We start from the raw sequence: 24,403 nt of genomic DNA, 5'->3' as shown, positions 1-24,403 counted from the left end.
TGTCCGGCTCGCAGACACTGAGTAGACATAACGAACGTATGATGGTCGTCAGCCTTATTAGCGTTCTATACTATACAATACTGTATGCCACACCTATGAGTTTTGATTTCATTCTGCATTCGCGGCAGGTCGTTTGAAACATATTTATGCAGCTGCCTGGAGCCATCTGCCTAAGCCATGCAGCATGCCAGAAGGAGTGTTTTCACTACGTATTAGCTTTCGAGAGGGAATACGACCAACGTCACCGCTGGGTTCGTCAACGACGCATGTTGGGGGCGTGCGGATACGATTGGACGTTCTTTATTGTTATTACCGCTCTGTTAATTATTCATAGTATTATTGGATAATGATTGTAAATAATATTGAAGATTGCGAGTCAGAGCAGAACGCATTCCTGTGCCAGCGACGAGCGACGTGATTGGCGCATGCCGGTTTTACTACGCGCTGGACGCGGGGTAGCGCTATACTTGAAACATATTGGTGGTGGAATTTCCATGAGAGCTATAATTGGCCAATTCATCCTCATATACTATAATTTATCTTCTCTTCATTTTTATATCTTCATCATACTCATAAGTTGAGTCAATTATCATTATTTATAACCTCCCGCACAGCCTCCAGCACCCTCCCATGAACCATCTTCGGCGCAACAACCAACCCCGTCGCTCCCGCCAACTTCCTGCCCAACCCACAACTCACCTCTCTCCCCTCAACATCCGTAATCGTGCAGCCAACTTCCTCCGCAATCAACATTCCGCCGGCATGGTCCCATATACTCGACCGATACGCACTATCCCGCAAAATTTTGATCAGCGCGTTACACTCCCCCACCGCAATCGCTATATACCGCATCTGCGACGACCACAGATCTGCCGTCGCCGGCCACGCCGCGCCCAACTTCGTCGCTACGAGCCCGTGTTTCGCATAATCCGTCGAATCGGCGGTCCGGCAGTCAGCGAAGCGTATATCGGACGGTGATGAAGGTGATGTGCGTAGTTGTGCGGGTAGGGCGTGGGCGGGCGCGAGGGTGCTGCGATTGCTGAGCGGGCGCATGAATGCGCCGTGTCCGGATATCGCGAAGACCATGTGCCCGTAGCCAGCGCCATCAACGACGTCTTCCTGCACGCGAGCCCTCACTTCACCGCCAGAAGTGAAAGTAGAAGTAGAGGTATCAATCTTCAAATTCGGACACCCCAGCACCGCAATCCTCTGCCGCCCGTCCTCCACCAACGCCAAACAGACCGCATACTGCTGGCCCTGGATAAACGTCGCTGTGCCATCGACAGGATCCAGCACCCAGACCCTGCCCTTCGCCCCTCCTGTGCCTTTTCCTCCGTAATCAATAACCTGCAGCATCTCCTCTCTACTCTTCGGCTTAGCCAACCCTCCCTTATCATCCCCCTCCTCTTCCCCTTCTAGATGTGTAGCCTGCACAGCCTCCCATACCCTCTCCATCAACCCACGATCCTCACGCAATACATCCGCCGATTCCTCGCCGACGAAGCCATCTGTTGGGAAAGCGGCGTGGAGGGCACTGATAATGAGTGCTTGGGCGGCAAAGTCAGCGATTGTGACGGGGGTATTGTCGTGTTTGTCGAGCGCGCCTTTGTCGACGGATGCCAAAATGGATTTTGTGAGGAGGGCGGCGCGTTGGACGGCTAGGCTGGCGATGTGCAGTTCGTTTTCGAAGGGCATTGTATATACACAAGTAGGTAAAGAAAGTTGGCGTGAGGGCGCTGGTGAGGGGAGGGATGTGGCTAGTCGAATGGGCATGGTATGAGCATGGCATGGAGAAGTTGAAGATGAAAATAAAATTAATGGGTGGAGTGGTTCAATGTCAAGTCACTGAGATCATCGCTGATCGGCCCCGCCTGATCCACTTACTTGGTCGACAATACCAAAACAACACTATTCACATACGATGATAAGCTAGACCAGATAAGCTAGACCAGTGCATGCTAATTGCATTGTCTAGGGATATCTGTAGTATTTATATATGCGCAGAAGTACTTCTACCTCCGCATACTAATAACAAGATCAAAACCGTACCCAACTAGAAAAAGCGAAAATGAAAATGGACCTCCCAACACCATGAATGTTATCTCTCAAAGCGACGCAAATCCTAGTTCGTAGGCAAACGCCAAACTCATCTTGGCATGTTGAATCATATGGTCGAAGCTCAAATACTCTATTTTGTCTTCTGTCGTATGGATCTTCTTATCGGAGTCTGGGAAGTCGGACTCAATGACAAATGCCGAAGGGTAGCCGAAGCGGCTGGCTGATGCGTGGTCAGAACAGGCATAGCCGCATTTCGTTTCGACAAAGGGGATATCGCAGTACTAAAGAAGGTTAGGCTAGTGTTAAGTGGAAGGAGAGGATTGGAATGTGGACGAACCTCGGTGATGACGGTTTTGATAAACTCAGTAAGAGGCTTGTCGACGAAATCGACAATCACCCCGACCGACTCCTGACGGCCGGCGGCGAGAGTACCCTGGATATAGCCAGTCATATCCTGCTGTAGCATGGCCTTGACATCGCGGTCATTCTCACGGTAATGCGAGAAAATAGCCTGAGAGCCCAGCAGACCACCCTCCTCTGCAGAATACCAATGGAACTCAACCGTGTTAGTAGCGTTACCAGTAACAATATCCTCAGACAGCAAAAGCGTCCGCAACACCTCTAGAATCGTCACCGTACCACTTCCATCATCATCAGCGCCTGGTGCAGCAAGAATCGATGGGAGGAACAGGTTGATACTATCTTGATGCGCCGAAAGCACAATCGTCTTATTCGTCTGCCCAGGAATACGGGCCACAATACTAGGTTGTCCCCATGGATGCTCGAATTTCTCCACGGTAGCACCGTACCCTGCAGCTCCCGACTCCTGCACGATTTCATCCACCTGGTTATACAGCCAAGTGGCAGACTGCACGCCAGTTTGGGATTTGTAGTATCTAGTGTGGAAGGAAGTAAACTTCTCCAAGTTCTTTTCCATGTTGCGCTTATCTAAACTCTGTGCCAGATTCTTAATTGTGTCGCTAAAGGCCAGCTCTTGTGGGTAGTGCACGGCATTGCTTCGAAAGAATTTGGGGTACACGCCAGTCTTGTGTTCTTCGGTGATGTCCATAAAATTCACTCCATCCTGTACATTGTCAGCGGCTAGCCACTTAGTTATCAGATCCGATCGTGACTAAGCGTACCAGTTTCAAATCCCACTTCTCTTCCTCGGTCACCCATCGTGTCTGATACGGTGCGAGTTCGATCAGGTATTTCTCTGTTTGTACCCGCGAGGGTTTGTTGTTGGTTATAGGCTGGTTCGTGAGAGGAACTTGTTGCTGCGGAAGAACCACGGCCGAGCTCAACTGGATCGCCGCGCCCCAGGTCAGGGCTGTAATCGGCTTCATTTTGCAAGGTCGACTAGCGAGGGTGAGTTTGATGAAGATGTATCTGCTTGCGCTGGTATTATGAGATAAAGTAACAATAGACTGCCCAAACAAAGAGTGAAGAGTGACTAATGAATAAGAGGGGGGATTGAGAGATAACGACGCTGAATGTTATCATTGCCCACGTGACAGGGTCATCTCCGGGCTTAACCGCGGCCGCAGCTGCCAGGGTCCAGCCAATCACAGCGCTCCTTTCATACTACCACGGTACAGCCTGTATAATTTAATTCCATATATTAGGGCTCCCGTATACTAAATGAGTAGTATTATATCATTCTACATTCATATACATATATATGTATATAATTAGGATAAAAATTCAGGTGTAATAATTAATCACGATGACTCAGGCAGGTAGCGTGGGTCCAGTGCCAGCCCACCAATCACAGCGCCCCTAGCGGGCACACGCAGATAAGACTGGTTGGTCTCTCGCTCTTATCGCAGCGATCGAGGTCAACCCATCTTCTCTCTTCATCGCGTCTCATCGCGTCTCATCAGGTTCCTCAGACAAAGAACGCCTCCTTCGACTGTATTCTTCTGCGCTTAGAATAGCAATTGAACTCGCCGCGCCATGGCCATCCACCCGACTGTCCCGCGAGATCCCTCCCGGGTAACCTCGCTGACCGGCCAGCGGGCTCTCGACATCTCGGCCTGGACAGAAGAGACCGCAGCCTCTCTCGAATCTCTGGACATTTCCGATTCCACCGCCGAAATCCATATCTCGCTTGATCCACCGAGTAGCAGTGCTCTTCGCGGCACGTCCACTCCATTGTCGATTCCTCTCGACGACCCGATCGCGACCAAAGCCGAGAACTCGCCTCCACGCGTGAAAATCATCGGCAAGCCGCAGGAAGAGAACGACTCGTCCACGTACCATCGTCGCGAACCGATTCGGCGAGATAGCTTGAAAAGGCGCGAGAGCTTGTTGAAGGGGAAAGAGGGCAGTCGGCGTAGACAACGCTGGGAGAATGGTATGTTGACCCGGACAGTGATATCTGTCTAGTGATGTCTAGATAGATTTGCTTTTGTGGGAGTATGGCCTTGGTTAGACACTAACAAGATGGTATAGATCGGCTCCTGACGAATCCCTGGGCCCAACCCCCGGCGCCGAGTGACTGGTTCGTTCAGCCCACGCATACCCGGCATGATCCTCTTCCGTACTACCTGGCTCCGCTGTGGGATACACATTTTGCGTACAAAGAAGACAGCAAGTCATCCAGCCACACGAAAGGAGACAAGAACAACGGCGATGAGAAGAGTCGAGTATCAAAGGAAGTCCGACAGAGCCTCAAACACGCCCGTGCGGCACGGGGGATGCTGCAAGATTTAGAAGAGGATATCCGGCAGTTTCTCGAGAAATGGAACGAACGACAGCTGCAGCTGCGCGAGGGAAGTCCTGCAACCGAATCGGATTTCGAAGACTCGGATGAGGAGATTGTATTCGTTGGTCGCAACGGCCAGATGTATGATGCCCCCACCCGCAAAGTCCCGTCTCAGCGTCTGGACGAGGGTGAGGAGGATGGAGAGAAAATGGTATTTGAGAGTCTAGCGCACGATCGAGGAGCTGTGTTCGGGTGAGTATCTCAATACTTCTGAATGAGGAGAATCATGTCTGATCTATTGTTTCAAGACGCTGGCTCGTGCATTCAATTGCTACCTACTACGGCCTGTATACCTGGTCCGTTACCGCCGGCAACCCTGCTCGTCGAAAGGCATACGTCGGGCTGCATCCTCCCTCGACCAAAGAGCAGATCTCTTTCCCATCGGGACAACCCGTGGCGTGCGGGGCGTCGCTGAGTATCAAACCTGGGGAGCCTCTTCCAAAACCTCTTTGGGGGCAAGTATGACCAAGTATAGAACTATCATCTACACATTTTGGTATATTCGTCACTGGCAGCAATAGATAGACGTAATACATAGCATTGCTCATTTCATATACATGTGATAGGTCTAAGCCAGATTTAACATGCTGTATATGTCAGACTCGCCGAGCTGCGGCGGAAGATGCCGACGAGACAACGATCTCAACACGAGCTCACTCGCATTATTCAGTATTCACCGAGATGCGTGATGCCATGCGGTGCTCCAGATCATGCAGAATCAGATGGTTCGAGAGCGCCCAGACATTAATACAATAAACTTGAAACTAATATAATAGAAATATTTGGTGAAGGGTAACTACAATGCGCACCCAGTATGGACTAAAATGAATGGTGGATCTGGCCGGACCGCCCCGATCCGTCTTTCTTCCCATTATTGCCATCATCTATTCAACACCAAATTAGGTAGTACTGTTGTGCTGTCACATTACCTGGTAGCAGTACTAATGCATGTTTTTCATCTTCTCCTTCTTTGAAACAAGATTAGCAGCACAGGAGCAGCTGCATGATCACATCACCCAACCGCCTAGTGCTTCACTAGCAGCTGTTTATTCGGCGGAGGCCACTCAGAATAGGATGACTGGCTGGCTGACCCTAGGGTTTCCGACGCTTGCCTCACTTCTGCTTCTGCACTGCATCTGCTGCTGATTCCCTGAAATGAGTGGCTTGCCTCAGCTTACAGTATCTTAGTTATCTTCATGGTTGGCCGCTGAGGGCTCCCTTCAGGCCACGCGCCTGGGTAAGCCCAGTGTCCAGTCCACTGTCCGTTGCTCGGCCCCCTCCATCAGCGTGTCTCCCTGCGCCACGACTGCGTCCCCCCACCATCACCGCTCGTCGAGTCGTCTCTGCGATGGACATGGGCATGCAGCCTGAATCAAGCCTCGTTTTGTTCCCGGCCTCGAATAATAATCAATGCCATGCAATGCGTCCATAACCATGTCCGTCCCCGACGTCAGCTGCTGCTCCTCTCCGGACTCCACTTAAGTGCTGTCTGGCGTCCTTGTTATTCCTTGGTATCCCTTCAACCCAGCCAGCCCACGCAGGGTCAATAACTATTAACATCAGATCATCAAATCATCGATTTACGATTACGATTACAATTTACGATTTACGATTTACGATATTAAAATACGATATTACGCCGATCTAATTATTGTGATTATGCCAATTGGTATATGAGTACATGAGTGCATTCCTGGCTGCTGTTTTGCCCCGCGTTCCATGAATGTATTACATTCCTGGCTATGTTGTTGTTGATACCCACAGAATGACCGCACAAAGCTGCTATCCGAGTAAATAAGAGACTGAAAGTGTCTCAAAGCAGGTCATTTGCCTTTCTCACCAGTCAATTCATCGGTTTGCTCAAATCTGCCGGAACTGCGCTTGTTTTTGTTACCTCGTACTCATTGTTCGACTTAAATTCCCAGTACGAATACTCGACAGCTCTATATCATTCTCATCATTTTGGTCTTGACACCATTGAAACGGCTGGGTTGTATGACAATGCCGTCACGAACATATCAGAACCGCCCGTCGCCGGCGAGCCATTCCAGCACCACCTCGAGCAGCGATGCATCAGAACAGTCGAAAAGCACCGCACCCACCATCTACAGCCACCAACTTATTGTGAAAAACGAATTACTTCCTTTTTCCACCGGAGATGCCCGCGACTCCAACTCCACCTACGCCTCAACTGTCTCCTCCTCTGAAGACCTACCCCAAAAACCCCAATTCGAGGTTGTCGCCGATCGCCAGGAGGTCTTCCCTACCAATGCCATCCCATCCAACTCATCCACCTTCGCGGATGTATTCCCGTCGGGCCGCCGGCTGCTAATCCGCCACGACGACTCAACTCTCGACGGGAACATGAATCTGCGCATCGATACGCTGCTGCTGCACAAAGGGCGCATGCAGCAAGAAATGACGCTTTTCCATTTGCGTATGCATGATCTGCGCAGCCGCACTTTTTCCTTTCGCCGTTACTGCCGGGATTCGGGCCGCGAGGTTTGTCATTCAAGGAGGCTGGCCCATGCAACCCCCTCGTTGGGCCCGGCGTTGCGGAGATCCTGGAGCAGTGTCTTGTCTGGGATGCGGCCTGCTTCGAATGCAGTCCCATTCCTGCATAGGCAAGATTACTCCTCCAAGCGATCACCAGTAGATGAGGAGGCGATAAATGACGACCTGAACCTAAACCTAGACAGTAATACGGCCGAGACACTAACAAACTCCATCCTTCTGGAATTCTCAAATTATGCGCGTGTCGAACTGAGTCGGATCAACCCCTCCAAGCGCTACGAATTCGAGTACTGGAGCACAAAATATCAATGGCGCCGGGAATGTCGCAAGGAAGGCGATTACAAAGAAATTTCCTACCATCTCGTCAACCTCGACACGTCCAAGGTCGTCGCACACATCGTGCCCGAGGTATTGACTCCGATGGAGCTGGTGGAGGAGGAAAGCAAGGGCGGCTGGGTTCCGCCCTGCTCGCTGTGGATCAGCGATGCGTCGGTGTATGAGCGGATGCATGATATTGCCGAGTACGTCCCTTCCATTACCTATTCAACCTTTCAAGCTTTTCAACTATTGGGAGTACTTACTGATTACTGATTGTAGCGCCATCGTCGCGACTGGAGTCATCGCCCTGGCCGACGACAGCATCAGACGTCGCTGGCATAGCAAGAGACATGTGATACTGAATCTCACGCGAAAGCCGTCTTTGATAGACTCGCTAGGACCGAAACGGTTGATTGACGAGATGTTTCACCGCCGCGGGTCGGCTTGACACAATAACAGAACCACAATATCAGCAACAGAATTACAGATGACAGGATATTTTCTTACAGCGCGCGACAACTCATGTTACATCTGACTTTATATTTTATATTTGTTATATTTAGATCCGTCGATAGCTGCTCCACATTTGACTCGCGTCATCTGGCTGCTATGTAATGTACTGATTACGTGAACCTGTACGCTGCTTTTTTTTCTAGAGGACCGTTGGAACGTGCCTCGTGCATTTCATCTGATACTATTTAGTTGCGCATGAATGACGACTTACTCCTATCTATCAGTCAGCCATCCACCATATGCAGACGGCAATCAATATATACATGTTTATGTAATAATATCACATCATCCCCTTGCTGGACCGATGCGATCATCGGTATTGAATGAACTCACATCCACATTATACTATAATATCCTATACGCCGATTGAGCCATGTCATTAAAAACAATGAATGAACAGCCGATAGCATTGAGAACTAGGGGTACATTTACGTTAGGGTTAGCCAACCTAAACAGGCAAGTTCCGTTCTAGGAAGTCAGCCAACGCCAACTCTTCTCTATTTTTTTTTATTATTATTTATTATTTAATACAGACTACTACCAGCCAAAGGAATAGCGATGGCCATTTTCTTTTTAAAAAAAAGGGAAGGCTGGATGCAGGTATGAATGCCCAAAATGGTGCTACCAGACAAAGCAGCGAATCAGCGCGCCGCCCAGCTTTGGGACTTGTTACTCGCTTGGATGTCGGCGCTTCTGCATGACTGCCCTGCCCTGCCCTGCCCTGCCCACTCCAGGCCCAGCGACTATGCTGCGGACCGGATTGGATTTTTATCAAGTGGTGAGTAAATGGTTGACATACATACAGCATAGTATAGTACAAAGCATACATGTATGAGTAGGTATTTTTGTATGTCATGCACATGATGGCTATATTATTCTTTGTGTGTGTTAGCCATTCTTGGTTCGTCTGTAGATTTATTTTTTTATTTCATTTTATTATTGAGATGTGCTGGCATGTATTTAGCAAATCAGCTTGCTTCTCGGCCCGCTTAGGCATGGCGGCGAGCCAGCTGGCTGGAATCGCTGACTTGCAAGGCTTGTCTATTCGCCCAAGTTTCTTTGCCTTCTCCGCTTCGGGCTCCATCTGAAGATATCCTCACAACAAAGTGGAGTGAGGGATGTCAACCGTTTCTCTAATATATACCAGAGTCCAGCTCTAGCTCTAGTTCTAGTTCTAGCTCGCGTTCCTCCGAGGCAATCACCCGCACCATACCCCTCCATCCGGTCTACAGTCAATTGAACCCATTCCCGGAACATACATGTATGAACTGTGTTGTGCCTAATTCCCTCATCACCAATTGATACGCGACCCCCTGTCACATCCGAATCGGCAATCATAGTCTGTCACATCATACTACATAGAACTAACTACTAAGTAACACCACCCGCTTAGACTACTAACTAAATCCGTACAAATACGCCCTGGGCATCTGCCTGTCTAATCTTCAATGTGCGGCGGGCCGTCCCTGCCTGCAGCCATTATGACCCGCATGTCTTTTTCTTTTTCCCCTCTAATCACTAATGAGTGGTTTGTGGGATGTAGTATGGAGTGTCTTTACTCCTTGGGGCCTTTTGACAACAAACACAAACTGCCCTGCACTGCACCGCACTGTTTAATGATGGATGCATAAGGCACTCACTCTTCGCCGCTTTGTCTCTGGTGTGAGGGGCAATCTAGTTATCCTGCAGATACTTACCTGCCTGCCTGCTCCAACTTCTGACGTGCCAACGGGATTGGATTTAATGGGAGCTTCCCCGCTGTGTTCTCCTTTCTATCTTTATATTTCAGAATAAAGGTTCTCATACTCTACTCAATCGTCATACTCTACTCAATCGAAACCGACTCCCCAGCTTGAACTCAGTCTTGCCTCTCGCATTGTGTACCTAGCTTCAATCAGCTGTTACGTGACTTGACCAGCCTGTCACCATGTCTGCCGCGGGCCCTGCGAGCCCCCAGGGGAACAGTCGGCCTAGCTGGCAAAAGCAGTTAGAGGGTATGTCTTCTCTCTCACTTCTCAGGACGGTATACATGTGCTAACCTGTTACTATGGCGATAGACCATTGCAAAGAGTTTAGCCTGGCAGCCCCCGTCTTCAATATCGTGTCTGATCGCCGAGGTACGCCCTCCCTTCTCCTTTCTACCGCCGTACCGTATCTAATTGACACTTGTTTGATGATAGGAGGTAGAACCGCCTGGTCCAGCACCGTCACCGTCGCTGGCCGAAGCATTGCCGCGCGATACTGGTACGACGGCCAGTACATCAACAACGCCAAAGAAGACGCTGCCGAGGTTGCCCTGATGCAATTGAAAGCCCAGACGCTCTCGTCGACGACCTATCCGGGACAGTTCCATGGCTGACACATACCACGCATTTACCTCCATGTCAACTATCCAGCTCCGTACGCATTATCTTAAGCTTTACGCTTAATATTATACAGAGTGGATATTAGGAAATCTGCGACTTTTACGATGCGACGGCTTTTCGGAGTCTTTGTAATGATATTCAATTGTGATGCAATAAACGACAGGATAGGGAGGGGAGATTAGGACGAAACATAATTGCAGGCAGTGATTCGGTTTCTTTCTATATTCCTCTGTTCGATTTTTCTTTTTGCGCCATGTACGACCACCCAGAAAGATTTGCTGGGATTTTCTTATTATTTCTTTCGACTGGAAGCTTGTCAACGACAGTGACTTGATTTGGCTTTGATATCATGTATCGCGTCATGGTAGTTGGGTATTTTTCTTTTTTCTTTCTTCCTTTCGGGTCCATCCTTGTACATTTCCTTGCTTTTTTTTTTCTTTCTGCTCACTACTATTCAATGCTGCCGCTACTATTCAATGTTGCATCGTGCCTAATGGATACATGTACGAAAGTGAGGCACATGTTTGGGCCGCGACTCATGCATATTTTCTTTCTTCTCTGTCGAGATCGAATGACTCGACTTTGTTATGTTACTTGGGGCTAGGTTTGGAGTATGAAGGACGGTTTTCTTCTCGTTCTCGTTTCATTCATACCTTGGCGCAGATATTCCAATGAATCTTTCTCACTCCAACCACAGTATAAAGTAACTATCTGATATTTTCCCTCTGGCATCGTCATCGTCATCGTCGCCGTCATCGTCATCGAGTCATCGAGTCATCTGTGAAAGTCCAAACTCGTCGTTAGTTAATAATCGCCTCGTTTAAAATCAACAGCGCGCAAATTACTCCATCCAATGCATATTATCTTTCCTGGTTTCCTTCTGTCTCCCACGCAGTGGAGTTTGGGTACCTAATGCATGCACTGTTGGACGGGCCGCCTTGCATTAACGCACTAGCCTCTACCTCTGCTTAGATTCGCCGCTTATCGCCTAATTTCATATAGTACTTTGTAAGCATGAATTCTGATAAATATATTAATATTAATATTACATTATTCTTAGTACTGGTTGTTTTATCGGTGGCGATTAAATAATCAAATAATCAAACGATTAAGTTACTGATTATGATTATAATAGAGCGACTAAGGCTCCACGACTATTCAAGGCTGTCCGTCGAAGTTGACGCAGGGTTACATGTACGCAGACTAGTTGATAGTATCACTGACTAGCTATGTATCTCTGCAAGCCAGATTCACGCCGAGATAGCGTGCGTCATGCACCATACAAACCCACCTAGTCCTGTCTACTATGTATTGACAGCCGAGCCAGTTGATGTTCGTGACTTGCCTGACATGACCATGCACTGCACTGCACTGCCCTGCCTGCAGGATCGATGCGTGCTCATCACTCCGGGGCAGGCCCTTTTGTTTCTGCTTCCCGTCGTTCCGATCCAGTCGATCATGATCACAGCCAGGATTATGAGCTGATCGAATACTGAGAGGGAGGCTATGCATGCATGCCTTGGATGTATATGTACATACGAATGGATCTTGGAAATGATTCCTGCCGTCCAGCCTCGCGCCTCACATTGATGAATGCATACATACGTAATGTGCTGAATAGGCACGGATCGAAAGTGAGGCTGGTGTGATATACACATCCATGTATTGAATGTGATGAACTAGACTGGTTTGACAGGTTAGCGGTGGGGGTTGCAGCTCAGCAGTTCGTAATAATGCATGTAATAGTATTAAGGATAATCATGACTCAGTGGCGGCGTGAGGGGGATGCAGAATTATTCGTAGATTGTGAGAGTGGCTAGACTAGATGGGAGGATGAAGATGTGTTGAGAATGTTTGATTGGCAGTCGAAAGCGAGGGACTGAAGATGGTAGTAAGATGCGTCATTGTGATAACTCATCGCGTCGACCTGTGACTTGGTTCTAGTAGATAGCTCTCTGGCTAAGTCTTAGATTGTAAAGAGGCTCATTGAACAAATGAATTGCCATGTAAACTTCCCTAGCTTGAATAGGGACGGATAGGGCTACCAACCTATATCAGTGAAATGAAAAAGGAAACAACAACATACCCAAAATGAAAAAAATTTAAACACTGCATGTATAAGCTGAAATTATGGCGGCAGCTTTTTGTTTTAACAGCCCAGGAGAAGAGATGGGCAGCGATTAGTACGGCGATGCCGAATTCTAGGTCGATATTTTGTAAAAAAGCTGTAAACCCGAAAGAAGGAAATGATGAGAGAAACAGGCTATAATTCAGCGGAAAATGGGCACGTGTGTGCCTCAGCCCTAACTGCCGGCGGGCCCGGGTTTGAGCAGCAATACCATTATTATGGCTGTTATCAGCTTAATTGCCTGTCATGACTGCGGTTCTGAGAATATACTCGGCAATTATTTACTACCTATTTTATAATTATACTAGTGTCTATACCACAACCGTCGCCACAGTACAACATTAGTTGTCGGTCACCCATCAACGTACGAGAACGCATTAATTCATAGAATATGATGAACCGGCTACCTCTGGTAGATTATTTAACATACATATCGACTATAGCCAATTAGAAACTTATACTAAGAGCACCCTAATCGGCCAGGGGGACCTTGGAGGTAATATATTCACCTTCCCTTTTGAGTACTTACATAAGCATTATGACTAAGCGCGACAAACATGACAAACAACACCGCGAGGAAATCAACCTGCCCAAAAAGAAATCTTCAAATGGACAGAATTCAACAAACGCGAAAAAGACGTGCCTACAATTGAAGTTTACGTAGAGACGTGGAAATAAATATTTATTTTGAAGTTATAGATTTACTCTTTCACGATTCTTTCAGCATCGCATCTTCGAGTCCTGACTGCAGGCAAAATCCCCGTGATTGCCTCACGCGGGGTGCAGACTGCAGCAATCATGTCGACGGATATAAAAAAGGCGTTTAAGGCGATGCCCTCGGCATTAACGTTTGATCTACATGCTAAATGTTCTGTAAGGCTTGAAATTCCTGGCTGTATTGAGTGGAGTGGATTACCGGCTATCAATCGGTCCAAGTATACTACAATTTATGTCTATGTCTAACAATTCTAGACTACCAAAGCCCGGGCTAGTACGCTTCATCTCCCACATGGATCAGTGCCGTTGCCGGTTTTCATGCCTGTCGCTACGCAGGCGTCTCTCAAGGGCTTGACGTATGATCAACTCAAGGATACGGGTTGTATGTTGTGTCTAAACAATACATATCATCTGGGTCTTAAGCCTGGCCAGGCAATATTAGATCATGTTGGCGGCGCGCATAAGCTACAAGGCTGGGATAGGAATATTTTGACGGATAGCGGTGGGTGAGTACATCTGTCTCTATCCTAGCTGGACGGATAGTAGATTTGAGTATCAGACTAACCGCCTAGATTCCAAATGGTCTCTCTATTAAAACTTGCCAAGGTTACCGAAGAAGGAGTTCGGTTTTTGAGTCCTCATGACGGAACCCCAATGTATGTGCAACGAATATAGCAGCTCGGCAATAAGCATTAACCAGACCAGGCTTCTTACTCCAGAGCACTCGATCTCGTTGCAAAATTCTATTGGGTCTGATATTATTATGCAGCTAGACGATGTCATTGCCACCACCACACCTGACCCCACAAGAATGAAAGAAGCCATGGAGCGCTCGGTACGCTGGCTAGATCGGTGTATAGAAGCCCACAAATACCCTGGGCGACAAAACCTATTCTGCATTATCCAGGGTGGTCTTGATCTTGATTTGCGCCGACAATGTTGCGAGGAGATGGTCGCGCGAGAAACTCCGGGTATTGCAATTGGTGGTTTGTCTGGAGGCGAGGCCAAAGCGGAATATTGCAAAGTGTTAGAGCAGCCGTCATTTCTTCTTCTAACAATATTCTAATGTGGATAGGGTTGACACGTGCACCGGTCTGCTACCTGACCACAAGCCACGATATGTGATGGGAGTGGTAAGAATCATAATCCTCAACACTAGGTATATTTTAACAGTGTTTTGAAGGGGTATCCCGAGGATCTCGTTGTATCTGTTGCACTCGGAGCAGACATGTTCGACTGTGTCTGGCCGACTCGAACCGCCGTATATCCCCATTTATCCCCCTCCCTAATAATCTCCCTAACAACCATCGCAGCGCTTCGGTAACGCAATCACGCCTTATGGCGTCCTCAATCTCCGCCACAATTCCTACATGAACGACTTTTCACCGATTCAAGAAGGCTGTAAATGCCCGTGCTGCCGGCCAAAGTCCGAGGGCGGCCTCGGTATAACAAAGGCGTATTGCCATCACCTCGCAGCAAAGGAAACCGTTGGAGCGCATTTGTGAGTACTCAACCCTCAACCATGACACGTCTTTCGATATTTGGGGTTTTTACTAAAACCAGCAGACTTACAATGCACAATGTTCAATACCAGCTCTCTCTCATGGATTCTATCAGAGAGGCTATCCTTGAGGATCGTTACCCTGCTTTTTTGCTAGACTTTTTTGATAAGTATTACGGATCTCGGTTGAAGTCTCCGCAGTGGGCGGTGGATGCTCTGCGTGGTGTAGGCGTGGATCTTTTCGCTTAGATATTGTACACTATAGAGCGAATATATGCGGCAGCAGGAGGCCTCACATTAGAGTCACACCAACATTGAAATGAAGACCAACTTGTCCATTTAATTCTCGCCCAATCATCACATCCAGACTCGTCCATAAGGACTTCCAGATATGAATGGAAGTCAGAAATATCATGAATATATTGTCATACTCTGGCTAGATCACAGGATTGTGCAAACCCATAATGTCAATTTTCTCCTGTTTGTACGACATGAGTAGCTCGCATATGTTATGTTGCAATTTCAAGACGCATTCCCAAATATTTCAGCATGAAGTAATCTTTCCAGCAGTGTCCTAAACAAAGAATATTGCCGTCCTCACTCTTCACCAGGATTTCCTCCCTCCAAAAACTTGAAAAACGTCAACTGATTCCCATCATTATCCTTAACAGTAAACTGCCGAAACCCCCACGGAGTATCTTCAATATCCTCCGCAATTTCCACCACACCACTCCCGAGATTCTTTATGTATTTGTAATATTCATCCAACTCCGATGTTCCCAGCGCAATCATCGCCTGAGATGCTTTGAACTCGTTGGCCGCCACTTTGGAGAAATAGAAATTGGCGTCTGCTTTTTCCCCGATAAAGACTGAGCAGAAAAACCACTGCCTCTTCTCTTCTTCTGTAACTGATGCAAGATCATCGGTGTCCTGGTTTTTGGATTTGACACTGCCTAGTTCGAAGCCCAATGTTTTGATGTAAAAGTCAACTGTGTCGGAAATTGACCGGGAGTCAAACATGGGGATGACTTTCCAGGCTGATTTGGCGAGTGTAGCGGCTGTCATTTTGAAGGAGAATTCAAATTTTATTCTGAATTGGCGAAGATAAATATTAATTGATTGACCCGGAAATTTCGATATTGTACGATTATATTCGCTTTTATGCAGTTGTCGGACTGATTGTTGCCTAATTGTAGTCTCTCGTATTTGTCACTAGCGCGGATTTGTTTGACAACGAAGTGATCTTTTGAATTTCTTACCACCGTACCAAGACAAAGAAAAAATTGCTTCCCTTCAAACATTTGATATTAAGCATATGATTATGTTGGATCATGTGTAGAATTAGATGGCAAGAATACTATATAGATCAACGCAATCAATGGCCCCACTGCAGAGCCGCATGACGGAAAGCGACTAACGACACTAAGTGGCTTGACATACAACATTGCAGGTGAATAGTAGCTACACAGCTGTAGTCAATCGAAGTTATTCAATCCAAAGACCAATAACTGTAGCATAGATGTGATTGCTCTTTGTGTCTCTGCGGCAACCTCGTCGCGAAGGACAGTGACGCGTCTCACGTGATAGAAGGGATGTCCCCACCTGCCTGATTTAACCCGACTCACAGCTAAATCTAAATTTTTTACGCGTCCGAATTTTTTCACGCGCCACGCTCGAGAGGCATCTTGCGACCAGCCACCAGGATGCGTACAGTTCTCGTGAGCGGCGGAGTCATCTCCGGGATTGGAAAAGGTATATCTATATTATATGTCAAATTGCATTTCCGCCTGCTTTCCGGCATCAGTCTCAGAACTATCTGAGTATCTGATTTAGCATACTTGATTTATGAACGTACTGACTCGGTTTTGATAGGAATTATTGGTATAGTCGTTCGGCGAATTGCTTTCTTGTCTGCGACTGTTAACGAATATTGATAGCCTCTTCGGCCGGGCTCTTGCTCAAAACTACTGGTCTCAGAGTCACGGTATGACACGGAACAATACCTATCTAACCGGGTTTCTTTGCTTACAAAGTATTACGGTCTTAGGCAATCAAAATTGATCGTGAGTTTCCGCCTAGCACTGCTTCCTCATAGAATCCGAACTGATAAAGCTGTAGCATATTTAAATATTGATGCTGGAAGTAAGCAAAAGCCCAACCGCTGTATGACTGTGCAATGCTGACTGGTCCGGTTAAGCGTTGGGACCTCTGGAGTAAGCTAGCAGCCTAGAGCCGATGACAATCCTCCCGGACTGCTAATGACGTTGCTCAGACATGGCGAGTGCTTTGTACTTGCAGACGGAGGGGAGGTATGTACTGGGATGGTTTTCCCCCCTCTAAGGCCTTACCTAATTGTCTTTCTAGTGCGATCTCGACCTGGGTAACTACGAAAGGTACGACGCTCGTCCAGGCCTTCCTCTCAGCCCTTTCAGTTTGGGTTAACGGCTTGCTGGCAGATATCTTGGCATTCAGTTGACCAACGAGAGCAATATAACGACCGGGAAGATCTACAATCTCGTTCTCCAGCGTGAGAGGAAGGGCGACTTTTTAGGGAAAACGGTCCAGGTAGTCCCGCATATCACAGACGCCATCCAGGACCATATCGAACGAGTTTCGAAGATACCTGTGGATGATTCTGGATTGCCGCCAGATGTTTGCATCAGTATGTTATGCTTGCTATTCTAGACCACTCTGTGATAAGAGTTTGTTGCTAATTGACTTGTAGTTGAATTGGTGTGTTTCCTATCTATCTATTCCTGCTATTTGTTAACAATTGACCAATGTCTGTAGGGAGGCACAGTGGGGTATGTTTTTGCCTTCTAGTTCCTTTGCTCTGTTTTATTTCTCTACACGGTAACTAACTCATCATAGTGACATCGAGTCAATGCCTTTCATTGAAGCATTAGTGCAATATAGGCACAAAGTCGGCAAGGACAACTTCTTTTGCATAAACGTTACCTATGTGCCTGTGTAAGTACCATCTCTCGCAGGATTTTGTTCCTCGGTTGTAAAAACAATTTCTATGCAAGATTAACTAACTTCGTCTAGAATCCACGGAGAGGAGAAGACCAAACCGACCCAGCACGCCATCAAACAAGTGCGAAGTGCTGGCCTGACACCAGACTTGGTGAGTCTTTCATCAATACATATTGCCATAATCAGATAGCTTACTAATCCTTTATAGATTGCCTGTCGCTGTGAGCACAAGATAGAGGAGGCTACCCTCCAGAAAATCGCCCGAAGCTGCCAAGTCGACTATGAGCAAGTCATGACGGTATGGGATATGGAGACGATTTACCAAGTCCCTCTCATCCTCAATGAGCAGGGACTGCTGGACGTGTTGACACGGGGATTGAGGCTTGACAAGCTGGAGCTTGCACCTTCAATGGTCCAGAAAGGAGCCTCGCTCTGGGAGTTATGGAAAGATACAGTCGTTCCCAAGCAACATTTAGAACCCATAAATATCGTCCTGGTCGGCAAGTATACTGCGCTGGACGATAGTTATCTCAGTGTGCGGAAATCTCTTGAGCATGCAGCCATGCGATGCAACCGCAAACTCAACCTCGTCTCAGTGGATTCGGAACATTTGGAAGACTCTACTCAGAAGAGCGACCCTACCAAATATCACAAAGCTTGGAATGCCATTTGTGAAGCTCAGGGCATGGTAGTTCCAGGTAAGCGTCCCAGCTCGCGTGATAGTTCGTGCGAAACTCATTGAAATGTAGGTGGGTTTGGGTCGAGAGGTGTGGAGGGTATGATTCGGGCGGCACAATGGGCACGCGAGCGAAAGATCCCTTATATAGGGTTATGCCTCGGCATGCAAGTTGCAGTGATTGAAGCAGCACGGAACCTCTGTGGTCTGACTGATGCTACGTCGGAGGAATTTGACGCCAACGCTGAACACGATGTTATCATCTTCATGCCAGAGGGGTCCAAAGAGTATGTCGGCTAATTTCTTAGAGGTGGTTGATACTGACACATTTACAGACAACTCGGAGGTACCATGAGACTCGGCACACGAGCAACCCATTTCGAGGCTGGCAGTGAATGGAGCAAATTACGCGCCCTATACAAAGGCGCTCCCGTGGCTCACGAGCGCCACCGACACCGCTACGAGGTGAACCCCGACTATGTCGAGCAACTCGAGGCAGCCGGGCTCAACTTCATCGGCAAAGACGACACGGGCAGACGCATGGAGGTGGTCGAACGCAAAGACCATCCCTACTTCGTCGGGTAAGCCAGCCTCTCCTTCTCAACCATCACCAAACTAATAACTTCTTCAGATTACAAGCTCACCCCGAGTACACTTCCCGAGTACTCCAACCCGCACCGTCGTTGCTCGGCTTTGTGGCAGCCAGCGCAGGATGTCTCGATAAAATAATAGACGACTTGCGTCATCACAAGACGCCGGAGGATGGTGTAAATGGGGTCACGCACTTTTAATATCATACTCCCTAACTAAGCTTGCTGGGAATGTCTAGAAATTGGATCTGGTTTGTGTATTTGTGACTCTTAGGTTTCCTGGTTCTGGGACATATACATGTGTAGTATATACAGCGTCACAGACTAGAGAAGTCTTCTTTCCTATTTATTGGATCTTGGTTTGTATTTGAATCTTGGTTGTGTGATGCACGTGATGTGACTTAGGAATTCTCTCCGTGCTGGATGCGAGAGCAGTTATATAACATATGAATAGACGATAAACGAACAACTGAATAGATTGATATCAAAATAAAAATCATATACATATAGCAACCATCTAGCAGCAAACAACAAGAGTACCACAGCTAATAGCAATAAACACGAAATTTAAAGTCCAATTTATCCCACGTGCAGTGATGTAGTTACATACTATCCTCACTCCACCGACTCCGCGTCTTCTTCCACGCCTCTCGATCCTCTTTCCCTGCCACACTGTCCATGCCAACCCCCATCCCGCGCTCCACCCACTGCCGACTCCCCATCTCAGCGAGCCGCGACAAAGCGCGCGCAAACGCGAACCGCTCTTCGTCGCCCGTGAAGATGGATGTTGATTTGAGTGCGGACATCGACAGGCCCAGATCGTCCATGAGCATACGCATGTCGGAGGGGAGGTTGGTGCCACTGTCACTAGTAGTAGGGTCAGCGGAGGATGATAGTTCGGCGTTGGACATGAAGATGTTTTTTAGGGGGACGGCGCAGGTGAGGACGAGCTTTGCCTGCAAAGTATTGATTAGAGGGTGCGACTTGTCTGAAAGGATGGAAGGGAGGGGTACCTTGCTTTCGTAGACGGCGTCAATGAATGTGATGAATCGTCTCGCGAGATCGCGCTCTCGTAGCGTCATGCCCGGCACATCCGTGACTACAAAGGCGTCATAATGCCTCACCAGCTCGAGATAATCTGCAGCGCCGGTGGCACGGCCGATGAGTTGCTGAAACGTGAACCGCGCGGCCCTGCCACTCGCCACGGGGACCTGTATCTCGCGGCCCCAGACCTCATGCGTAGCCGCGTGCGGAGGATCATGTTGCGGGTCCCCCAAATACTCAAACCATTTATCTGCATGCTGCGTGGCGGATTGGTCTAGTGGATGGTGGTAGACGCCCGACGGCGGACGTGGAATTTTGCGGTAGTCGGTGTCGGAGTTGAGATTGAGGACTTGTAAATCTGTCTTGAGCAGGTTTATACATGGGATAAAGTGTTCGCGCTGAATCCCGTTTTTGTATAGATCGTCTGGATGCCGGTTGGATGTCGTGACCATGACTACGCCATGTGACATGAGAAGCTCGAGGAGTCTGTCGTCGATTAGCAAGGATTTCTCCTAGCAATATTAGTAAATGGAACAGACCTTCGGAGAATCATAGCATCAGCGACATCAGTACACTGAAATTCATCGAAACAGAGCACACTCGCTGACTCCGCGATATCCGCGGCCACCATAGGCAGCGCATCGAATTGCGACCCACGGTCTTTCTTAATCTTGTGCAGCTGCCTGTGCACGCCCTGCATGAAATTGTGAAAGTGAATGCGCTCCTTTGTCTTGATATTTGCGGGCATCGTGTCATAGAACAAATCCATCAACATGGTCTTCCCACATCCAACATCGCCGTACATATACAGTCCCTTTGGCAGGTTCTCCGGCAAATTATTCTTCTGTTGGCTATTCGTGCGGCTGAAAATGGAGCTCCAGAAGGATGTTCTCGCGTGTTCGTGCAGGGCGTCGGGGGATGGGTGGATGACGGGGGGCGGGGTATAGGATTTGAGGGCGTCGTGGAGGTTTTGCAGATGTTGAATAATGGCTGGCATAAGTTAGTCAATAACTCCTACATACACGTGTGTGTTTGCATACCTCTCTGATGCTCATCGTCACGCAGCAGATCAGCCTCAACCCGCCTCTCATACTCCCACAACGGCCCTCCTGCATCCTCCCTCTGCGTCGCAAGCGATCTCACTTGTGTCGCCACACAAACATTCCTCACCTTATAGTCCTGGCCAAGAGGTCCCCGCGACGACGCTACCCTCTGTGGTCCTGACCCTCCTCCATGCGCCGTCGAGTACTGGATTTGAATTTGTCGCGATGAATACGAACGCCGCAAATGCGAACACAACCTTCCTTGCCGCACGGCAACTCTCCGAAAACACCTCGAACACACCCTTACTGGACTCTGATTCATATTTTTATCTATACAAAGGAGTCTTCTTTGCAGCGTATCATTAAGCAAACCGGTCGTCAAGTGTACTAACAGGTGAGTGAAATGAAAGTCTAAGGCGTGATGCGTAACTGAATACCGATAGAAAGAGGATCGCTGAGTCAACCGCTATGCAATAAGAAACGAAAGAACCTGTAACAAAAAAAATATATATATACAATCGTAAACAGGCGTGACGGTTCGAGACAGGGTAGAGGTCGAGAAGATGGAAGTAAGTATCGGAAGAAGCCGAGTTGGCACCGCGTTTCTCGCCGAGGTCGTTTTTTCTTTCCGATAATCGGGGCACGTGATTGGCTGGAACTGATTTAGCCTTTGGTTATAGTCACGTGAGTATAACCCCTCGCAAGTCATGACGAGTACCGTTATTATTATTTATATCTTAGGCCACGCCGCACCTTTCACTAGCTATTTTACAGTGTTAGGGAACGACAATGGCCCCTCTGGTTACAGTTGCCACCTGTGCGCTCAATCAGTGGAGCCTAGATTTCGCTGGAAATCTACGACGAATCAAGCAAAGCATCGTCAAGGCCAAAGAAGCTGGCGCAACCCTGCGTGTTGGGCCTGAGCTTGAGATTCCTGGTTATGGTGCGTATCCTTCACCATATTTGTTCGGTTTAAGTGCTTCACGAAATGCTAACAGCGTCACCAGGCTGCCTAGACCACTTCTTAGAGAATGAGGTCTACGAGAACTCGTGGGACTCGGTGCATTCCATCTTAACCGATCCGTCACTCCACGATATCATCATCGACGTTGGCCTCCCTCTTCTTCACCGGAACTGCAGATACAATGCCCGGGCCATTATTTTGAATGGCCAAATCTTGTGCCTTCGACCTAAGCTATATCTTGCTAATGATGGAAACTTTCGCGAAATGCGCTTTTTCACCCCGTGGAACCGACCTAGACATGTTGAGCAGTATTACCTGCCACCGCATATACAAAAACTTCAAGGCAGGCGTCAGGTTCCGATTGGAGATGTCGTTCTCTCCACTATCGACACTACCCTTGCCGCTGAGACATGCGAGGAGCTCTTTACACCCAACAGCCCCCACATCAATATGGGACTGAACGGTGTCGAAATATTTACAAACAGCAGCGGAAGTCATCATTCGCTACGCAAGCTAGACGAGCGCATTGCTTTGATTTCAGAGGCAACTCGCAAAAATGGAGGCGTCTATCTGTACTCTAATCAACTCGGCTGCGATGGCGATAGGCTGTATTACGATGGCTGCGCCATGATATTTGTCAATGGCGATATCGTGGGGCAGTCAAGTCAATTCTCGCTCAACGAAGTCGAAGTCGTCGTCGCAACCATTGATCTTGAGGTAGTGCGCGCTTATAGGTTCGCTCCCTCACGGGGCCTCCAGGCTGTGGCGGCCCCGCCATATGAACGTATCGAGCTAGATTTCTCTTTATCGCACGATGATATTGATCTACCGCATTCATGCACGCCTCGCAGACCACCGCGATACCATCTCCCAGAAGAGGAGATTGCGCTTGGACCTGCTTGCTGGCTCTGGGATTATCTCCGACGTTCAAAATCGGCTGGCTACTTTATCCCGCTCTCAGGTGGTATAGATAGCTGTGCGACGGCTACTATCGTCTATTCGATGTGCCGTCTGGTTATTGCCGCGATCAAGGAAGGCAATGAGCAGGTGATTGAAGATACCAAACGCATTGCCGCCTACTCTGAGAAACTTCCTGAAACCGCTGAAGAGCTTTGCAACCAGGTACTTTATACTTGCTATATGGGAATGACAAATCAAAGTAGCAAAGAAACCCGTGAACGAGCACAAGCTCTGTCCGACCGCATTGGATCATATCACACAGATGTGAATATTGCCGATGTGTACAACTCGACGAGAAATATCTTGACTCAGGCCACTGGCTTTGAGCCCAAATTCAAAGTTCATGGCGGATCCACCACATCGAATTTGGCTTTGCAAAATATACAGGCAAGGTCTCGCATGGTAATCGCCTATTACTTTGCTCAGGAGTTATGTGAAGTCAGAAAACGACCGGGAGGTGGTTCGCTATTAGTCCTTGGAAGTTCGAACGTGGACGAATGTTTACGTGGCTATCTCACGAAATACGACTGTTCATCGGCGGATATTAATCCTATTGGATCGATTAGCAAAGTTGATCTCAAACGCTTTATCTCCTGGGCTTCGACAAATTTTGATATGCCTATTCTGAAGGACTTTATTGATGCCACACCCACAGCTGAACTTGAACCAATAACGTCCGATCATACGCAATCCGACGAGGTTGACATGCAGATGACCTACGCAGAGCTTTCCCGATTTGGTACGTTAAGGAAGGTAAATCATCTTGGTCCATATGGAATGTTTCTGCGTCTTCTAGAGGAGTGGGGTGGCGAGGGGAAGCTGAGTCCACGCGAGATTGCGGACAAAGTGAAGAAGTTTTTCCACTTTTACCAGATTAATCGCCACAAGCAGACCGTTGCTACGCCGGCATACCATGCGGAAAGCTACAGCCCTGATGACCATAGATTTGACCTCCGGCCTTTCCTTTACCCGCCGGCTTTTCAGAGCTGGTCGTTCGAGAAGATTGACAAGAGAGTTGAGGCTTTAGAGAAAAGGGGCCAGGGGAAGTAAGCAGAGAAATAAGTGCCTAGTTGTAGGATAGAAAAAAGATAGACGGCAGGGGCGCCACTACAACTTGCTAATATTGATTCTATTGGCTGGATTGTTCACCCAATCTATATACATGTAAGGTAAAACTCAATTCATCTTGATCTTTGTAGATCTGGAGAATGCAGGCTGAGGGTTCGTTGGATGGCGACTTGCCTTTTCACCAGATTGGTCCGCGAGAA

General features: G+C 48.1%; 10 protein-coding genes across 10 annotated transcripts; 6 read left to right on the top strand and 4 right to left on the bottom strand.

Moving 5' to 3' along the window:
• Nucleotides 1-582: 582 nt before the first annotated feature.
• On the bottom strand, nt 583-3,404 carry BGW36DRAFT_401222 (putative aminopeptidase; the record flags this gene model as incomplete). Its single annotated transcript, XM_046218719.1, has 5 exons — nt 583-1,736; nt 2,011-2,012; nt 2,116-2,339; nt 2,396-3,142; nt 3,201-3,404. The coding sequence occupies 5 exons, from the start codon at nt 3,402-3,404 to the stop codon at nt 583-585; spliced, it is 2,331 nt and encodes a 776-aa protein (XP_046067093.1).
• A 313-nt stretch (nt 3,405-3,717) lies between these two features.
• On the top strand, nt 3,718-5,599 carry BGW36DRAFT_389561 (R3H-associated N-terminal domain-containing protein). Its single transcript, XM_046217366.1, has 3 exons — nt 3,718-4,414; nt 4,513-5,017; nt 5,074-5,599. The coding sequence occupies exons 1-3, from the start codon at nt 4,015-4,017 to the stop codon at nt 5,288-5,290; spliced, it is 1,122 nt and encodes a 373-aa protein (XP_046067092.1). The 5' UTR covers nt 3,718-4,014; the 3' UTR covers nt 5,291-5,599.
• Nucleotides 5,600-6,826: 1,227 nt separating this feature from the next.
• On the top strand, nt 6,827-8,105 carry BGW36DRAFT_306153 (uncharacterized protein; the record flags this gene model as incomplete). Its single annotated transcript, XM_046212125.1, has 2 exons — nt 6,827-7,860; nt 7,937-8,105. 2 exons carry the CDS (start codon nt 6,827-6,829, stop codon nt 8,103-8,105), a joined length of 1,203 nt encoding a protein of 400 aa, XP_046067091.1.
• A 1,992-nt stretch (nt 8,106-10,097) lies between these two features.
• Nucleotides 10,098-10,529, top strand: BGW36DRAFT_306805 (uncharacterized protein; the record flags this gene model as incomplete). Its single annotated transcript, XM_046212183.1, has 3 exons — nt 10,098-10,164; nt 10,228-10,287; nt 10,351-10,529. The coding sequence occupies 3 exons, from the start codon at nt 10,098-10,100 to the stop codon at nt 10,527-10,529; spliced, it is 306 nt and encodes a 101-aa protein (XP_046067090.1).
• A 1,060-nt stretch (nt 10,530-11,589) lies between these two features.
• Nucleotides 11,590-12,317, bottom strand: BGW36DRAFT_389553 (uncharacterized protein). Its single transcript, XM_046217365.1, has one exon. The coding sequence runs from the start codon at nt 12,192-12,194 to the stop codon at nt 11,841-11,843; it is 354 nt and encodes a 117-aa protein (XP_046067089.1). The 5' UTR covers nt 12,195-12,317; the 3' UTR covers nt 11,590-11,840.
• Nucleotides 12,318-13,462: 1,145 nt separating this feature from the next.
• BGW36DRAFT_401219 (queuine tRNA-ribosyltransferase) lies at nt 13,463-15,131 on the top strand (the record flags this gene model as incomplete). The annotated part of the gene is made up of 8 exons (XM_046218718.1): nt 13,463-13,537; nt 13,637-13,887; nt 13,954-14,037; nt 14,087-14,407; nt 14,457-14,514; nt 14,565-14,642; nt 14,695-14,882; nt 14,948-15,131. 8 exons carry the CDS (start codon nt 13,463-13,465, stop codon nt 15,129-15,131), a joined length of 1,239 nt encoding a protein of 412 aa, XP_046067088.1.
• Nucleotides 15,132-15,183: 52 nt separating this feature from the next.
• On the bottom strand, nt 15,184-16,195 carry BGW36DRAFT_61495 (glyoxalase family protein). Its single transcript, XM_046222472.1, has one exon. It carries the CDS (start codon nt 15,945-15,947, stop codon nt 15,480-15,482), a length of 468 nt encoding a protein of 155 aa, XP_046067087.1. The 5' UTR covers nt 15,948-16,195; the 3' UTR covers nt 15,184-15,479.
• Nucleotides 16,196-16,456: 261 nt separating this feature from the next.
• On the top strand, nt 16,457-19,614 carry BGW36DRAFT_61332 (CTP synthase). Its single transcript, XM_046222471.1, has 17 exons — nt 16,457-16,634; nt 16,755-16,763; nt 16,820-16,866; nt 16,930-16,945; nt 17,001-17,024; nt 17,080-17,095; nt 17,155-17,191; nt 17,247-17,275; nt 17,339-17,544; nt 17,608-17,615; nt 17,673-17,686; nt 17,754-17,852; nt 17,931-18,009; nt 18,067-18,556; nt 18,608-18,821; nt 18,870-19,115; nt 19,166-19,614. Exons 1-17 carry the CDS (start codon nt 16,586-16,588, stop codon nt 19,323-19,325), a joined length of 1,743 nt encoding a protein of 580 aa, XP_046067086.1. The 5' UTR covers nt 16,457-16,585; the 3' UTR covers nt 19,326-19,614.
• Nucleotides 19,615-19,624: 10 nt separating this feature from the next.
• On the bottom strand, nt 19,625-21,785 carry BGW36DRAFT_389541 (putative mitochondrial ATPase). Its single transcript, XM_046217364.1, has 4 exons — nt 21,209-21,785; nt 20,708-21,158; nt 20,138-20,654; nt 19,625-20,080 (listed from the first exon to the last, which is right to left on the bottom strand). The coding sequence occupies exons 1-4, from the start codon at nt 21,531-21,533 to the stop codon at nt 19,727-19,729; spliced, it is 1,647 nt and encodes a 548-aa protein (XP_046067085.1). The 5' UTR covers nt 21,534-21,785; the 3' UTR covers nt 19,625-19,726.
• Nucleotides 21,786-22,000: 215 nt separating this feature from the next.
• On the top strand, nt 22,001-24,185 carry BGW36DRAFT_306121 (uncharacterized protein; the record flags this gene model as incomplete). The annotated part of the gene is made up of 2 exons (XM_046212121.1): nt 22,001-22,154; nt 22,219-24,185. 2 exons carry the CDS (start codon nt 22,001-22,003, stop codon nt 24,183-24,185), a joined length of 2,121 nt encoding a protein of 706 aa, XP_046067084.1.
• Nucleotides 24,186-24,403: the final 218 nt, after the last annotated feature.

Source organism: Talaromyces proteolyticus (genome assembly GCF_021365285.1).
Source record: "Talaromyces proteolyticus strain PMI_201 chromosome Unknown BGW36scaffold_13, whole genome shotgun sequence".
Classification (NCBI taxonomy): Eukaryota; Fungi; Ascomycota; class Eurotiomycetes; order Eurotiales; family Trichocomaceae; genus Talaromyces; species Talaromyces proteolyticus.
The sequence above is the reverse complement of the archived record's forward strand: the minus strand, read 5'-3'. Positions and strand labels throughout refer to the sequence as shown.

Excerpts from the sequence above, each read along its gene's own strand:
- BGW36DRAFT_61332 (XM_046222471.1), top strand. The coding sequence starts at position 16,586 with ATGCGTACAGTTCTCGTGAGCGGCGGAGTCATCTCCGGGATTGGAAAA. Across the intron at positions 17,192-17,246 it reads TACTTGCAGACGGAGGGGAG|TGCGATCTCGACCTGGGTAA; the intron begins GTATGTACTGGG and ends TTGTCTTTCTAG. Across the intron at positions 18,557-18,607 it reads TCAGGGCATGGTAGTTCCAG|GTGGGTTTGGGTCGAGAGGT; the intron begins GTAAGCGTCCCA and ends ATTGAAATGTAG.
- BGW36DRAFT_389541 (XM_046217364.1), bottom strand. The coding sequence starts at position 21,533 with ATGAATCAGAGTCCAGTAAGGGTGTGTTCGAGGTGTTTTCGGAGAGTT. Across the intron at positions 21,159-21,208 it reads TGACGATGAGCATCAGAGAG|CCATTATTCAACATCTGCAA; the intron begins GTATGCAAACAC and ends AACTTATGCCAG. Across the intron at positions 20,655-20,707 it reads GATGCTATGATTCTCCGAAG|ACTCCTCGAGCTTCTCATGT; the intron begins GTCTGTTCCATT and ends AATCGACGACAG.
- BGW36DRAFT_389561 (XM_046217366.1), top strand. The coding sequence starts at position 4,015 with ATGGCCATCCACCCGACTGTCCCGCGAGATCCCTCCCGGGTAACCTCG. Across the intron at positions 4,415-4,512 it reads TAGACAACGCTGGGAGAATG|ATCGGCTCCTGACGAATCCC; the intron begins GTATGTTGACCC and ends AAGATGGTATAG. Across the intron at positions 5,018-5,073 it reads GATCGAGGAGCTGTGTTCGG|ACGCTGGCTCGTGCATTCAA; the intron begins GTGAGTATCTCA and ends TATTGTTTCAAG.
- BGW36DRAFT_389553 (XM_046217365.1), bottom strand. The coding sequence starts at position 12,194 with ATGTGTATATCACACCAGCCTCACTTTCGATCCGTGCCTATTCAGCAC.
- BGW36DRAFT_61495 (XM_046222472.1), bottom strand. The coding sequence starts at position 15,947 with ATGACAGCCGCTACACTCGCCAAATCAGCCTGGAAAGTCATCCCCATG.